Below are 18,292 nucleotides of genomic sequence, written 5' to 3' on the forward strand. Positions count from 1 at the left end.
CCAAGATCGGTTTATATGGCAGCTATATCAGGTTATGGACCGATTTTAACCATACTTGGCACAGTTGTTGGATGTCATAACAAAACACGTCGTGCAAAATTTCATCCTAATCGGATAAGAATTGCGCACTCTAGAGGCTCAAGAAGTCAAGACCCAAGATCGGTTTTTATGGCAGCTATATCAAAACATGGACCGATATGGCCCATTTACAATACCAACCGACCTACACTAATAAGAAGTATTTGTGCAAAATTTCAAGCGGCTAGCTTTACTCCTTCGGAAGTTATATACTTTATGGGGTCTCAGACGATATTTCGAGTAGTTACAAACAGAATGACGAAATTAGTATACCCCCCATCTTATGGTGGAGGGTATAATAAAGTAAATGTCTGAAATTCAGAATTTTCTTATGCTATTATTAAAAGTTACAAATATTGTTGAGCAAAATACCAATGATAAATAAATAACAAAATAAATTTATTATTTAATCAAAATTCATTTTGCTAATTAAGTTTTAGATCACAAAGAACGAAGTAGTCATTACCATTGATACCAATAACAAGTTTCGAATCACTTATGCATTGACAAGGTAAAATAAGTTCAAAGTTAACTAATAATTGGGTTATATGAATTCATAGGGAAAATAATTTCATTATAATGCCCAAAAGGATGTGCAGGAATTTCATGGGAATCTTTAAGAATGCAATTCAACATGAATTGAGGGAAATAAATTTTAACCTTAATTGGTAAAATTAATTGTAAAGTAGAATGACATCAATTCAGAGAATTGATTATCAAAATAAACAAATTACACAAATTTTGATGCAGTTGTGTTAACTTTTATAAGGACTCATGAGGTGCATTAGATTAAGAATACTCAATTAGAACTTGAGTGGGGTAAAAGAAGTCTCGGATGGTTAGGATAGGTAGGTAGAAGTTTCAATGAATTCTTCACACAAACCTCTCGGCTCTTCTAGTGCCTGAATGAAAAGCATGTAGAAATGTGCTTAGTTCGGCCTGGCCAAATCTTGGGAACCCACCACCATGGATTCTGTTAAAAATTTACTCAAATGAACTTAGGTTTGGTTGAAAAGAGGGCGCGGATATTAATCCGCTCCATACTATCCACCTAATCCAGTAATCGGCTTGTCGTGCCATCTAAATACTAAAATAAAAAGTAACCTCGAAAAAGAAAATCTATGTTAGGAATTCCGTGCTACTTACAAAATTCTCAACTGTTTTCCATGTCTCGCCCCTAAATTGGTTCATGTCTGGTATTGTGTCCCCACCTGACGTGAAAGCCGGTCAATGGCATTTTATTTTACTTAAGTGAGCTCGTAGTTCTATGTGTCCCGTTATGATACCAATACCTATACTGACCTCTTTCTTATTTCATTTCAGTAATAGCCTCGTCGTCTCACTATCTGGAGACGACGTCGTCTCACTATCTCACTATCTGCGTCGTCCCGAAAAACTTCGTCTTAAACAAGTTGCTTGACGGCAGTCCTTTGGGCTTCACCGCCAAATCGTCTGCCCTTTCATCCCCCTTACACCGTTATGGCCCGGCACGCAAACGATGCGGATTGCGGCACCTTCAGAGAAGGAGTAAATCTTCTTCCTACAATGCAAGACTATTCGTGACCTTACCGTCCTGGGTTTTATTGCCCTTAGAGCAGTTTAACTGTCCGTAAAGATGATCACACTCGACGTCCTCGCGTTAGCACCACACCACCTCATGCATTCCGTCATCGTCTGGATCTCCGCCTGCAGGACCGTATTATGGTCTGGCAGTCTAAAACAGATCTCAGTCCCTGGGTTCTCAATGTAAACCCCCAGGCCCAATCTGTCCTCTAGCATTGATCATCCGTGTAACATGATCTTCCAGATGGCAATACTAGGGTTCCGTCAATCCAAGACTGTGCCGCTGGCAGCTGTGCCTTGCCCTCGACCTCAAGGTTTATCTCAGGTATCCGATCGGAAACCATTTCCCTTCCTTCCAGGGTTCCTATCGTCGCCTAGATTATACCGCCATGGTATGAGCTGCTCTCATCCTCAACCCATTCTCCCATCATAGCCGCAGTGGCTGCCTCACACTTAATCTGTATGTCAATGGGTGGGATATCTTGAATAGTCTCCACTGCCATGGGCGTGGTCCTCATCGCTTCGCCTATTCCAAGACAACATGTTCTCTCAACTTGTTGTGTGGTCCTTATGTTGCACATTTTCTCCACAGCATTCCACCAAACTACAGAGGCGTAAATAAGTATTGGTCTAAACACGCTCCTGTAGAGCCAGTGGACTATCCTAGGATTCATGGCCCCATTTCGTGCCTACAGCCCATCTACAGTGTAGTGCCCAACATCTGTGAGCCTTCTCAATACGCTTCCAATTCACTTTCCTGTGCAAGATCACACCTAAGTATTTGACCTTGTCAGATATCGAAATCGTCTTATTGAGGAAACGTGGTGCGTTAAATTCTCCCACCTTCGTCTTCCTCGGGAACAGGCATATTTCAGTCTTCTCTGGGTTAACATTGAGACCTCTTGGTCTAGCCGGCTCCCTGTTCTTTAGACAGCATTAACTTTCCTGTCACTGCACTGCCTGATGTCATCGTTTTAGGTTCATTGCCTAGTCTAGTCTTCCAATTTTTTATAAAGTCGGTAATGGTTCCATCGTCGGGTCCCTGTTCGTTAAGCTTTATTGGGTTTCCATTCCCTGTACTACCTGGTGTTTCAATGCTAGAATTTTTGCCAATGGGCTTCTTGGAAGTAGGTGATGGTACCATCATCGGCTACCTGTCCGTTGGGTTGCATTGAGTCTCCTTCCTCCTTCTCCTCCCTGTGAAAGACCTCCCACTTCTCTGCGACCAAACCTTAATTTTGCTTGCCCAAGAATCCCAATATGCGTTCCGTCGCAAATTTACCGTCCCATCCCTTAATGAAGACCGTAGCCTTGTTAAGCTGGGGGATATCCATCTTTCTCACCAGGTCGTGCTTTGGGCCCTCCCAGGGAGCGTGAATACCGCTGTTTGACAGTATCAATACATTCCGCCGATGCAAAACGCAGCGTAAAGATGTCCCCTCTAAACTCGGAGCTCATCATTTGTATGGGTGGACCCTCTACAGAGTTCCACAAATGTTCAAAAATCCGATCGTTAACCAGATTCTCCACATGGCATCGATGATCTGGTGGAATCCTACTGGATGCACAGCCGATAATGATGACTGCATAAGTCAGCTCATCTCTTTTGTGCTTCCTTTCCACTCTGGCATAAGAGGGCTGCTCCTTACCATTCTCAGCGACCATCTTCCCCTTCCATGATGGCTATGGCCTTCTTTTGGAAGTCACAGTCCTCCATGAAGCCTAAGGGGCCGTGTGCGCTTCCTTCGTTCCTGTTCCAACTTTGTCTACCTTCGCAGGACACTGTCTGGAGTCTCCATTGCGGAATGGCTGGCTTGGTTTTCCCAAAGTACTTGAAAGCGGGGAGCTATTTTTTTTCTTCAATATTTTAGCAGTGTTATGCTCTTTGGGAGATCTGATTATTTTTCCAGTTTCCGTAGAAGTGCTTGGAATGTCAGTTCCATCCCTTCCAGCATCCTGCACTTTCGCCCGATTACGCTGCCGGTATATACTCCTCTGTCTCTTTCGTGGTGCACCGAATCGCTTTCTCGGTCTGCTTGTGAGCTAAGCAAGGCCATCGCTCACTTCTACTGTCATCCCAATGCCCTCATCTCTCGATTCGGTTCTCAATAAAGAAATCGTTTGCTTGATTTAAGGGAAGGCACTGACAACCAATAATTTTAGTCCATATAAAAACTCCCACACATGCCAAGCCTTCCCCCAATAGAAAATTTCCTAATAACTTATCAAAAAAAAAAAAAACACCTTTAACTTGATCCCTTGTTCCCCCTTGGCTTATTATTCTGCTGCATATGTGAAACCAGCTAGCAACAATCATAATAATAATATTATTATTATTATTATTACCATTGCATTACATTTTCACTTCTTTACTTTTATCGATATTTTTGCTATTTTTGCTCTATTCCACATTTTATAGCTTTTGCCGCACCTGACACATCTCTCGATTGCCGATATGAATATATTGCCCGTTGGCTTGCTAAATCCATTTAAACATCTCCGTTATTTGAATATATCCGGCAATCATTTGGATGTCCTGTCTCTGCAAGTCATAGAGCCCTGCCAGGAATTGGAGGTAAGTAATTCACTCTTGCCCAAGGCCACACATACACACACACAAAACCTAAAAACATAAGAATAATCATAGAACGTTGGCGGATGACGAATACTGTCATAAATAGGTGGAGTGGCTTTCGGAATATGTTTATGGCAATGTGGGTGTGTGTATGTGTGAATATGGTAACCGCAGGCATTCACACTGTATGTGTTGGACAGTAAGTTCAGTTGGACGGAATCTTGTATACCCTTCAGCAGGAGTAACATTGTATAATCCTTTCTAATGAAGCTGGTGTGAAAACTGAACATAGTAATTGGTCGGGAAGGAATAATGGGCAAAATAATTTTTGATATCTAAAAAGAGGCTTGGCCTCCAGTGCAACAAATTTACAAAATGTGAGACATCACAGTTCGATGGACAACTCATTATTTTAAATTTCCGCAAAATCGAATATGAAATTTGCCTTCAATTAATTCAGAATTTTTGTTCCTCAAATTTTTATTTTGACCACTGTGTAGCGAATGGAAGGACAGACAGACAGATATTCCACACTAACGCGTCCTAGGTGCCTTTGAAATTTATTTTCCTATGTTACAAACAGCCCAACAAATCTAGTATGCCATACACTATGCTCCCTACTATGTAGAGTATAAAAGCAGCGACAAAATGGTCCAGCCATAAAATGCAATCATAAAAATATTTGAAAAATGTGAAAATATGTTCCAATATGGCAGTTATCCGTTTGGTGTTTCCTCTCGCTCCCTTGGTTCCGAGTGGATTTTGCCATTAAAATCTCTACGCTTTTCCAGAAAATATGACCCAGAGACATGCACATACTAACTCACCAACACCAGCACACACACACACACTCACACACAAAATGCTGAATTGAAATGGCCATAAATAGCTTTACACAGAAAACACACAGCTCAAATTATGAATTCAAAGGACATAAAAACCTAAAATGATTTCTGGTTTCAATTCATTCATCCATTTTTGGTTGTTTTAGCTTTTGCATTTTTTTGTTTTCTTGCCTAAAAGACAAGGTCGTCCGAGATATGCCACATAAATGAAATATTTATGGTTCAAAATGCCACATGTTGGAGGAAAAGTCATTTTGGGGAACACTAACCTTGAATTGGAGATATATATAAACACAAAATAAAATCAATAAAAGAATTTCCACAAAGATATTGGTAATTAAAATGAAATCTAGTTTGATTAAAGATTTAATGATTGTACTTGGACTTTTAGTGGTTTCACTCGTAAAATAGTTGTTAAGTTATGATTAGGGTTACAAAGATTGACAATAAAATCATAAATTTAAATTGGCCAAATATTCGACAAGATATTTGTACAGAAGGGCAAGTTTTAATAACCAAAAGTAAGCGGGGCGTATGTTAATTTGTACCCTACACCACCACTGTTGTGCAGGATATTTATACCCTACACCACTACTGTGGTACAGGGTATTATAACTTAGTGCATTTGTTTGTAATACCCAGAAGGAAGAAGGATAGACTAACTTATAAGTATACCGATTGACTCAGAATCATCTTCTGATTTGATTTAGCTATGCCCGTCTGTCAGTCCGTCTGTCAGTCCGTCTGTCTGTCCGTCTGTCTGTCCGTCTGTCTGTCCGTCTGTCTGTCCGTCTGTCTGTCTGTCCGTCTGTCTGTCCGTCTTTCCGTCTGTCTGTCCGTCTGTGTGTCCGTCTGTGTGTCCGTCTGTCTGTCCATCTGTCTGTCCGTCTGTCCGTCTGTCTGTCCGTCTGTCTGTCCGTCTTTCTGTCCGTCTGTCTGTCTGTCCGTCTGTCTGTCCGTCTGTCTGTCCGCCTGTCTATCCGTCTGTCCGTCTGTCTGTCTGTCTTTCTGTATGTCCGTCTGTCTGCCCGTCTGTCTGTCCGTCTATCTGTCCGTCTGTCTGTCCGTCTGTCTGTCCGTCTGTCTATCCGTTTTTCTGTCCGTCTGTCTGTCTGTCCGTCTGTCTGTCCGTCTTTCCGTCTGTCTGTCCGTCTGTCTGTCCGTCTGTATGTCCGTCTTTCCGTCAGTTTGTCCGTCTGTCTGTCCGTCTGTATGTGTGTCTGTCTGTCCATCTGTCTGTCTGTCTGTCTGTCCGTCTGTCTGTCCGTCTGTCTGTCCGTCTGTCTGTCCGTCTGTCTGTCCCTCTGCCTGTCCGTCTGCCTGTCTGTCTGTCCGTCTGTCTGTCCGTCTTTCCGTCTGTCTGTCCGTCTTTCCGGCTGATTGTCCGTGTGTCTGTCCGTCTGTCTGTGTGTCCGTCTGTGTGTCCGTCTGCGTGTGTGTCCATCTGTCTGTCTGTCCGGCTGTCTGTCTGTCTGTCTGTCTATCCGTCTGTCTGTCCGTCTTTTCGTCTGTCTGCCCGTCTGTGTATCCGTCTGTCTGCCTGTCCGTCCGTCTGTCCGTCCGTCTGTCCGTCCGTCTGTTCAGACTATTGGTCGGATGAAAATTTCAGACTATTGGTCGAAATTTTCATCCGATCGTCTTAAAATTTGGTATGGGCATGTCTTCCGGCCTAGAGGCGAAGCCAATTGAAATTGGAACAAATCGGTTCAGATTTGGATATAGCTCCCATATATATGTTCGTCCGATTTGCAGTAATACATTAATAAAATGGTCATTTGTTGACCGATTCTCTCGAAATTTGACAGGAAGGATTTTCTTGTGACTCTCAATATTATTGGTGAGTTTCATAGAAATCGGCTAAGATTTGGATATAGCTCTCATATATATATTCGTCCGATTTGGAGTAATACGGCAATAAAATGGTCATTTGTTAACCAATTCTCTCGAAATTTGGCAGGAAGGATTTCGTTCTAACTTCCGATACTACAGGTAAATTTCATAGAAATCAGGTTAAATTTGGATATAGCTCCCAGATATATGTTCGTCCGATTTGGAGTAATACGGCAATAATATGGTCATTTGTTGACCGATTCTTTTAAAATTTGGTAGGAAGGATTTCCTTGTGACTCCCGATCTTACAGATAAATTTCATAGAAATCGGTTCAAATTTGGATATAGCTCCCATATAAATGTTCGACCGATTTGGAGTAATATGGGAAATAAAATGGTCATTTGTTGACCGATTCTCTTTAAATTTAGTAGGAAGGATTTTCTTATGACTCTCAATATTTCTGGTGAATTTCATAGAAATCCGCTCAGATTTGGATATAGCTCCCATATATATATTCGTCCGATTTCCAATAATACAGCAATAAAATGGTCATTTGTTAGCCGATTCTCTCGAAATTTGGCAGTAAGGATTTTCTTATAACTCTCGGAAATGAATTTTTGATTGTGTACAAACGGAATGACCAACCGAATGTACCTCCAGTTCTATGGTGGTGGATATAAAAATCGTATTGAAAATGACTGCAAATGATAATTTTTCGTGATCTTGCTATTTGAAATATCCTTTCAAACCGGTTTCTGTTGTACATGGTAGCCTTTCAATATTTTCATTTAATAAAATGCATGTTCACCTAAGTATAGTTTTATACAAGAAATTAAATTAACCAATCCTTGTCCACCTTGCATTCAAGACATCAAGCTTTGTCAGCAAAGTCTTTGTGTTTACAGTCTGTGTCAAATCGTCCTTTGTGAAAATTCCTTGCAACCATGCTGAATGCCTACAATGTCCCATACATTTAAGTATAGTTGTTGTACATTCTTTGCTATGCTTAAAGCTCTCCAATGTGAAATTGGAATTCGAGTGTATTTAAATATTGAACAAAAGATTTAGCATGGCTTCAAGGGATTAGACGAACAAACAAATCGAGAATATGGGTTTAATTTAATTTCTTCTTCCATGTCTCTGCTCATCTTCCTTTTCATCCTTTACTTGCTACCAAATTGATTTCGAGCTTTTGATATATGTCATGTGCTTTGTACTACTCCACATCCAATGGAACATACACACATACATACATACAATGGCATGCAGACAATGCCAAAGATGATGCCACACACACAAAAACGAAGACTTAACCAATTGTCAACATTATTTGGAAAACTGTCTGCAAATACTTACACAATCAAGCACCACAAATACAGAAGTAGTACAAAGCCATCAAAGCATACAAAAGGACGACCAGTGAGCATATGCGGGGGAGAAGGGTAGTATGGGGATATGGTTGCATGTAAACGTCATATTCCATTGTAGGGCTAACAAGCAAATGTAGGTTAAGTGACATTTTAGATTTTTCTGAAAAAAATCGATTGCGATTAAATCTATGGAATATATTTGACCATCAGGGATTTGTTGTGTGGGGAGTATCAAATAAAGGAACGTTGTCTTATACCCTACACTACAGAACAAAAATCGTTACAAGAAACATCATATAGCCTGGTTGAAGTATAACAACGTAGTGATTAAGAGCCTAAACATTTTTGAGACATTTTGTAAGAACTCAAATATGTTCTTCATTTATATAGCCCATTAGCTAGAAGGGGATATACAAACTTCATCTCTGCCTGATTTTATGTTTTCCTTGGTTTTTTTTTTTTGCTTTTCTGATGATGATGATGGCAGGATATGTAAGGTACACATTCGACTATTTGCTACAGACTTAGAATGTATGACCATGAGGCAAACAACAATGCAATGTTATTTCTATAGTTTTGCTCTGAAGGATGTGCTGTGTGATAACTTTATGGTTGTTCGTTTCTTTTTTTCTTTCATTGTGTCTGTGTTGGTCAGTCGCAAATAAAAATACGTCCTTTGCGAAATGTATTAAGTGCAGCATACAAACAAACATTGGGCCCAAAAAAAAAAGCCGGAGATATCAAACAAATGCAGTTTTCAAAATAAAATAAAAGGATGCAACCAGCCACAATAGTTCAACATATGCTTCTTTCGCCCTCAAATGTGGTAGAGAAGTCCAAACATTGCAAGTTTGCGACAAAAAAAAATGTGTATGAATTGATTGTGGGGTAGTGTGCAGTTATGGAAAATTTAATTTAAATAAAATCAAGTAACAGCGGGCTAAGTTCGACCGGGCCGAATCTTGGGAACCCGCCACAATGGATTCTGCTAAAATATGGGAGCTATATCTGGTTATAGACAGATTTGGACCGTACTTGGCAAAGTTGTTATAATTCATAACAGAACGCAAAATTTCAGCCAAATGCAATAAAAATCGCAGCTTGTAAGGCCTCAACAGTCCAATGCATGGTATGAGTTAAGAATTTCAAACAGTTTAAAAGAAATTAAAACCAGTAAGGAAAGGCAAAAGTCGGACGATGCCGACTTTATAATACCCTACACCTACCCTATAAACACAAAAGGGGGACTACATCTAATTCTGAGTCCACCCTAGCGCAGAGGTTAGCATGTCCGCCTATGACGCCGAAAGCCTGGGTTCGTATCCTGGCGAGACCATCAGAAAAAAATTTTCAGCGGTGGTTTTTTTCCCCCCCAAATGCTGGCAACATTTGTGAGCTACAATGCCATGAAAAACTTCTCTCCAAAGAGGTGTTGCACTGCGACACACCGTTCGGACTCGGCTATTAAAAGGAGGCCCTTATAATTGAGCTTAAAACTTGAATCGGACTGCACTCATTGATATGTGAGAAGTTTGCCCCTGTTCCTTAGTGGAATGTAAATGGGCAAAATTTGCATTTTACATCTTATTCTGAACCAATTTTGATGGACGTCGGCGAATGTATCCAGAAAGATTATTAAAATTCCTGTATTAAATTTCGAGCAAAGCAAATATTGGGTTGCCCAAAAAGTAATTGCGGATTTTTCATATAGTCGGCGTTGACAAATTTTTTCACAGCTTGTGACTCTGTAATTGCATTCTTTCTTCTGTCAGTTATCAGCTGTTACTTTTAGCTTGCTTTAGAAAAAAGTGTAAAAAAAGTATATTTGATTAAAGTTCATTCTAAGTTTTATTAAAAATGCATTTACTTTCTTTTGAAAAATCCGCAATTACTTTTTGGGCAACCCAATATATCTACGGTTGAAAAATGACAACAAATGATCCAAAATCTGCCGAACAAATACATGGGAGCTACATCCAAATCTGAACCGATTTCGACCAAACTTTATGGATATCATCGAGAAAATCTTTGTACAAAATATTGGGAAGATTGGAAAAAAAATGCGGTTGCAGTAAGTCTAGGAGTGAAAATCAGGCGATATATATATATATATATATACATGAGAGCTACATCTAAATCTGAAACGATTTCAATGAAATTCACCACTAATATCGGGAGTCATAAGAAAATCCTTCCTACCAAATTTCAAGAGAATCGTTTAACAAATGATAATTTTATTGCCGTATTACTCCAAATCGGACGAACATATATATGGCAGCTATATCCAAATCTGAGCCGATTTCTATGAAATTCACCAATAATATTGAAAGTCATAAGAAAATCCTTCCAGTCGAATTTCGAGAGAATCGGCCATTTTATTGATGTACTATTGGAAATCGGACGAACATACATAAGGAAGCTATATCCAAATCTGAGCCGATTTCGATGAAATTCACCAATAATATTGGGAGTCATAAGAAAATTCCTTCCTGCGAAATTTCGACAGAATCGGTTAACAAAAGACCATTTTATTGCATTATTACAGCAAATCGAACGAACATATATTGGGAGCTATATCCAAATCTGAACCGATTTCTATGAAATTTACCGATAAAATTGAGAGACATAAGAAAATCCTTCGTGGTAAATTTTGAGAGAATCGGCTAAGAAATGACCATTTTATTGCCGTATTACTCCAAATCGGACGAACATATATATGGGAGCTATATCCAAATCTGAGCCGATGTCTATGAAATTTACCGATAAAATTGAGAGACTTAAGAAAATCCTTCCTGCTAAATTTCGACAGAATCGGTTAACAAAAGACCATTTTATTGCATTATTACAGCAAATCGAACGAACATATATATGGGAGCTATATCCAAATCTGAAACGATTTCTATGAAAATTACCGATAAAATTAAGAGACATAAGAAAATCCTTCCTGTCAAATTTCGAGATAATCGGTCAACAAATGACCTTTTTACTGCATTATTACTGCAAATCGGACGAACATATATATGGGAGCTATATCCAAATCTGAGCCGATTGCTATGAAATTCACCAATAACATTGAGAGTCATAAGAAAATCCTTCCAGTCGAATTTCGAGAGAATCGGTCAACAAATGACCTTTTTATTGTTGTATTACTCCAAATCGGACAAACATATATATGGGAGCTGTATCCAAACCTGAACCAATTTTTTTGAAATTCACCAGTAGTATCTAGAGTCACAAGAAAATCCTTCCTGTCAAATTTCGAGAGAATCGGTTTACAAGTGACCATTTTATTGCATTATTACTGCAAATCGGACAAACATATATATGGAAGCTATATCCAAATCTGATCCGATTTTTTCCAATTTCAATACGCCTTGCCTCTAGGCCGAAAAACATGCCCATACCAAACTTGAAAACGACCGAATGAAAATTGCGACCTGTACGACGGACAGACAGACAGGCGGGCACAGCTAAATCGAATCAGAAAGTGATTCTGAGTCGATCGGTATACTTATCAATGGGTCTATCTCTCTTTCTTTTGCATGTTACAAACAAACGCACTACGTTATAAAACCCTGTACCACAGTAGTGGTGTAGGGTATAACAAGTAAATTTTTGCATGTCCACCTATAACGCTGAATAACTGGCCTCACATCCTGTCAAGAACATCAGAAAAACACTATTTTCAGTGATGGTTATCCCCTCCTAATCAACACACTTTTTTTGGAAAGAAAAATGGCTATAAGGGCAATAACAACCTGGAGGGTAAGGGCACGAACAGTCTTGCAGTGTCTTGCACGAACAGTCTTGCAGTGTTTTGGGAATAAAAGTCAGACGATTTGGCGGCAAAGGCCAGAGGACTGGTGTCAATAAACTTGGTTAACCCAAAGCGTTTCGGGTAGATGCAGCCCGAGTTAAGGGCATGGGCGACAAATGTAACACTGTGGAACAGTGAAACAGTCGGTAAGACGGCGATAATCCTTTGGGGTTATACGGATTGTGAGGGGACGAAGCTATTACTGAAAGGAAGTAAGAAACAGGTCGGATTAGCTTTTGGTACCATAGCGGTACATATAGGAATACAAGCTCACTTATGCAAAATCGGTGCGACGAATGATAGCATGTGTGATGACTCATAGAGGACTCTAGGAGCTCAAAAAGTCAAAAATGTGGATCGGTTTATATGGGAGCTAAATCAGTTTGTAGACCGATTTGGATAATATTTAGCAAAATGCAAATTTGGCAATGAACATTCCACTAAAGAACTGGAGCACACTTCTCAAATTTTTAACTCAATGATAAGGGTCCTACTTTTTAAAGCCGAGTCCGCGTGGGGGAAAAGTTTTAATGCGGCATAGTATCTCACAAATGTTGCCAGCATTATGGGGGGATGACCACCTCTGAAAATTGTTTCTGTTGTTCTCTCTATGATTCGAATTCTCTGCGCCACGGTGGCCTCCAATAATGCTTAGCATGGATACTGAAATTCATGAAGTGAAAATGTATGTTTGTAGATGAGAAGACAAATCCGTGAATCGGTTCATACTTGATACAGATATTGGAAATCAGAATAGAAGTCTTTGGCGAAATTTCTGCCAAATCAGGTGAACAATCGGATTATGACGAAAGGTGGTTTAAATATATATCGGCCGGAACGAACTTAACGCCTTTTTACCTGTTTTTTACTTCGTTTACACATATGGATAAAACCAAATATCTCAATTTTTGAAGGCTCTAGAGTGATAACAACAATTTTACGACGATCCGAAATATATATACTTTGTAGGGTCGGAAACTGATGTCGATGATGTGCAAACGGAAAGACTTAATGAATATACCCCCTATCCTACGGTGGCGGGTATAAAAAAAGGAATTAAGATATCATTATTCTTTTTATACCCACCACCGAAGGATGGGGGTATATTCATTATGTCATTCCGTTTACAACACATCGAAATATCCATTTCCGACCCTATAAAGTATATATATTCTTGATAAGCGTAAAAATCTAAGACGATCTAGCCATGTCCGTCCGTCTGTCCGTCTGTCTGTTGAAATCACGCTACAGTCTTTAAAAATAGAGATATTGAGCTGAAACTTTGCACAGATTCTTTTTTTGTCCATAAGCAGGTTAAGTTCGAAGATGGGCTATATCGGACTATATCTTGATATAGCCCCCATATAGACCGATCCGCCGATTTAAGGTCTTAGGCCCATAAAAGCCACATTTATTATCCGATTTTGTTGAAATTTGGGACAGTGAGTTGCGTTAGGCCCTTCGATATCCTTTGTCAATTTGGCTCAGATCGGTCCAGATTTGGATATAGCTGCCATATAGACCGATCTTCCGATTTAAGGTCTAAGGCCCACAAAAGCCACAGTTATTATCCGATTTTGATGAAATTCGGGGCAGTGAATTGTGCTGGGCCCTTCGACATCCTTCGTCAATTTGGCCCTGATCGGTCCAAATTTGGATATAGCTACCATATAGACCGATCCGCCGATTTAGGGTCTCAGTCCCATAAAAGCCATATTTATTATCCGATTTTGCTGAAATTTGGGACAGTGAGTTGTGTTAGACCCTTCGAAATTCTTCCTTTATTTCGCCCAGATCGGTCGAGATTTGGATAAAGCTGCTATATAGACCGGACATCAGATTTTGTGTCTTAGGCCCATTAAAGCCGCATTTATTATACGATTTCGCTGAAATTTGGGACAGTGTTATCTGATTTTGCGGAAATTTGGGACAGTGAGTTGCAATGGGCCCTTCCATACACTTCGTCAATTTGCCCCAGATCGGTCCAAATTAGGATATAGCTGCTATATAGACCGATCCTCAGATTTGGGGTCGTAGGCCCATTAAATCCGCATTTATTATCCGATTTTGCTGAAATTTGGGACAGTGAGTTGCTTTAGGCCCTTCGACATCTTTCTTCTATTTGGCCCTGATCGGTTCAGATTTGGATATAGCTGCCGTATAGACCGATCTCTCGATTTAAGGTTTTGGCCCCATAAAAGGCACATTTAAAATCCGATTTAACTGAAACTTGACACAGTGACTTATATTAGGCTTACCGACATGCGTGTTGTATATGGTTCAGATCGGTTTATTTTTAGATATAGGTACTATACATATTAGTATTTGGACCAAATCGGAATATATTGGGTTGCCCAAAAAGTAATTGCTGATTTTTCATATACTCGGCGTTGACAAATTTTAAGCAAATTTTAAGCATTAATCGAATTGGATCGTCATGTAACTGAGCGTGACATAGAAGAGAAGTTAAATATACCAAAATCAACCGTTCATTATCACATAAAAAGTCTTGGACTGGTGAAAACGCTTGATATTTGGGTACCACATGTATTGAAAGAAATTCATTTAACAAACCGAATCAACGCTTGTGATATGCACCTTAAACGCAATGAATTCGATCCGTTTTTAAAACGAATCATAACTGGAGATGAAAAATGGATTGTTTACAACAACGTTAGTCGAAAACGATCATGGTCCAAGCATGGTGAACCAGCTCAAACCACTTCAAAGGCTGATATCCACCAAAAGAAGGTTATGCTGTCTGTTTGGTGGGATTGGAAGGGTGTGGTATATTTTGAGCTGCTTCCAAGGAACCAAACGATTAATTCGGATGTTTACTGTCAACAATTGGACAAATTGAATACAGCCATCAAGGAGAAGCGACCAGAATTGGTCAATCGTATAATGGCAATTATATATTTGATTAAAGTTCATTCTAAGTTTTATTAAAAATGCATTTTCTTTCTTTTTAAAAAATCCGCAATTACTTTTTAGGCAACCCAATATTTCGATATAACTGCTATGGGACATAAGGTATGCATTTTTCACTGGATTTTGACGAAATGTGGTTCACATATATACCCGAGGTGGTGGGTATCCAAAGTTCGCCCCGGCCGAACTTAACTCTTTTTACTTGTTTTTTAATTTTTTTACCACTATCCAACAAGAAAAGAATATTGAAATCGGGCCGCAAATGAAGATTTGGCAGCCGGACAATTTTTCGAAATACCGAGTTGACATAATTCAGGTCCCTTTCATGAGGCGCTCGGACTACCTAGGGGCTTGAAATATTGCACATGATCTTGATGACACCTCTGCTATCACCATTTCAAAGAATTATGCGTTCCCAAAGTTCCCTAGGGTCATCATCATAAAGAAAAGCAGACTAATAGGGCGAACATTGTTTGCCTTCATATGGTGCGGTTTCCCTGAGTTCCGAATGAGAAGACCTTTGCGTCTCACTATCCAACAGATATATACAAACTGTTAATACAAACAGAGTACATCTCCCTTAGCCAAGGGGTGAGGTCTAACGGACATGGTATAAAGCGAAGTCCTTAACCTAGAGAAAAACTGATTGACTGATTGTTCTAAATTAATCTGATTGAGGAATCAAATTTTAGGGTACTTCCAATACGACGGAGGTGATTATCTTGTTAGCAACCTGAATGTTAATATACCTCTTAGGGGTCTCCTGAAACACATTGAATGGACGGCTAGCTGTGTTATTGGCAAGCTGAATAACTCGGTAGACACTATAAGGAAGCGGACCAATTATGTATCGGGGATGGATATATGATAAACTTTGCTTATAAAAATCTGCTTCTATCGCTTGATACGTCGTGTACAGACTCACCTCTTTCCCGTTTTTTTTTCTCGAGCTTAAGTTTCTCAATAGACCAAAACTGTTTTTCAATTGAACACACCTTAGGGGTTGGGTACTCAGTCAAGCAAAGCCCATTTGTAAAGCCCTCAAAACACCTCCATCTATAAAACATATCTATTTAAAATTCCAGGGCGACAGCTTTATTTGTATTAAAGCTATCATGATTTCACCAGACGAACAGAGAGGCAAACATGGTCCTTGAACTTAATTTTTTTAAACTTAAACCGCATTAATTTGTGGTTTATTTTATTAATGGTGCTCCTTGTTACTAACCTCGTATATCAAAGTTTTTATGCAACTTCAACAAAATTATCCCATTTCATCTTTTATTTTTTTGCGGCTCACTTTGGGTTTTGGCGAAAAGCTGAAAAGCCAACAGGAAATACAAGTGCTTACAGCTGTTGTCTGTTTTTGTTTGTTGCTACTGTTGTTCGCCGTCACATGAATGACCAAGATATATGTGTATGTTTGCCTTATATTCCAACATAGTTTATTGTGGTTCATGGAAAAAAACCCACAGAAAAAGAAGTGTTAATTTTGAGGGCCAGGTCGAATATTGTTTACCCATCACTAAATATCTGCTGCCATATCAGTAGGAAATATTTTATAATAAGCACCAAACGAGTAAAACTGTAAGCCACCGGAGCGTATAACATATCGGCTTGTGACGCTCCTCCCTTATGCTGTTTATCTGCAAGGAGTTGCCACTGAGCTTCCAGCCATTCGGATTCTACAAACGAAATACAATTCCCTTTTAAAATTCGATTCAGCCAGCACTCATTAATATGAGAAAAATCTCAATTCAGCTTCTCAAGGCGATATTCTCTGAAAATTTGCCATTTTCCTTTTTTCGTTTATAACACTTTCTGAATAATTCGTTTTATTGCAAACCTACTATCCAGTTGAAGATACCACTCATTCTAGGGTTGCGCACACATACAAAATTTTCAGCGTTGTATTCGAGATACTACTGCTTCTAGGAATGGCACTGGCAGTGGTATGAATGCAAGCAATAAATTTTATGACTGCTAAAAGCAAACATACATCTCCCTCTTCCACCATGCTTACGCTTGCATTGCACTTCTTTACACTGCAGACACATAAACCCAAATATTTCGTACCCCTACCAGTAGGGAGGAGTGTAAGACAAGAGACAGGGAAGTTACACAAGATTTCAGTACGATCTGTATTTTGTTGGTTGTTGTTACAGCCGCTGGCTTGGTGGTTGGGTCTCGCAGCATCATTGTTGTCCAGCAGCACCAGACGCACATATTGCTTTGACTGGATTGATAATGACCAACTCTTATCACAAGGACTGATGTTGGCATTATTGTTGCGGCAATAAAGAATGTTTATCCAGACCAGACCACAAACAATTTAAATTCTCCTCTTTTCATTGTGAGATTTTTTTTACTCGTTTATTTGTGCTGTCCTTGACAAGAGAAATAAAATAAATTTTCACATTTCATTGAAGTTTTTCTTGAAATGGATAAATGGTTGATGGCTGGAAATCCACTTCAAGCAAGAGGCCATGGAATGACAATTAAATTTGGAGGAAAAAACGAAAGAAACTCATAGAGGAAAAAAAATTAAAAAATTTAAATCTTAAAAAAAAAGAAGAAAAAATCCACTATAACTTTTCTTAGATATTCGAGATATTTAGCCTTGCTGTTGTTTTGTTGTGTGTGTGTGTTCTTTTGGTGTTGTTTTTAAGAGAATATTATTGTGGCAGTATTTTGATATGGAATATAGCGGTACAAGGTGGCGTATGATTTTGCCAATAATTAATTATTGTACTCATACGCACCCCTGGTCTTTAACAGTGCATTAATAATTTGTATTTGCTCTGTGTTATAGTCACAAAAGCTTTCAATAGAGACAATTTTTAATCATAAATCCATTCTCATTTTCTTTCCTTTCAGTTCTTGGACCTCTCACGTAACCAACTACACGGAATAAATGAGGAACTTGTGTTGCGCATACAAGCTATTCGTAATGTACGACTTGATAATAATCCCTTAATATGTGATGAATGCCATATGGGCAAACTGATAGATGTTGTCAGACAGGTAAGTTGGTTTTGAACTCATTGGCTATTTTCTTAAGAAGATAATGCACCCATTGAACAAGAAAGAAATATGTGTTTCAAACTTTATATACTCGCTAAGAGCTTAAATGTGCAAAATTTCAAGCGGCTAGCTTTACTCCTTCGAAAGTTAGCGTGCTTTCGACAGACAGACGGACGGACGGACAGACGGACGGACAGACGGACGGACAGACGGACGGACGGACGGACGAACAGACGGACGGACGGACAGACGGACGGA

General features: G+C 39.4%; 1 protein-coding gene across 1 annotated transcript in view; it reads left to right on the forward strand.

Annotated features, from left to right (window-relative positions):
- Positions 1-18,292, forward strand: part of LOC106088611 (carboxypeptidase N subunit 2) — a 202,906-nt gene that overhangs the window by 166,924 nt on the left and 17,690 nt on the right. Inside the window, exons 9-10 of the mRNA XM_059365083.1 lie at positions 4,061-4,216; positions 17,888-18,034. Coding sequence (XP_059221066.1) covers positions 4,061-4,216; positions 17,888-18,034 — 303 coding nt within the window. The remainder of the gene's footprint in view (positions 1-4,060; positions 4,217-17,887; positions 18,035-18,292) is intronic.

The sequence above is a fragment of the Stomoxys calcitrans genome, chromosome 3 (genome assembly GCF_963082655.1).
Source record: "Stomoxys calcitrans chromosome 3, idStoCalc2.1, whole genome shotgun sequence".
Taxonomy (NCBI): Eukaryota; Metazoa; Arthropoda; class Insecta; order Diptera; family Muscidae; genus Stomoxys; species Stomoxys calcitrans.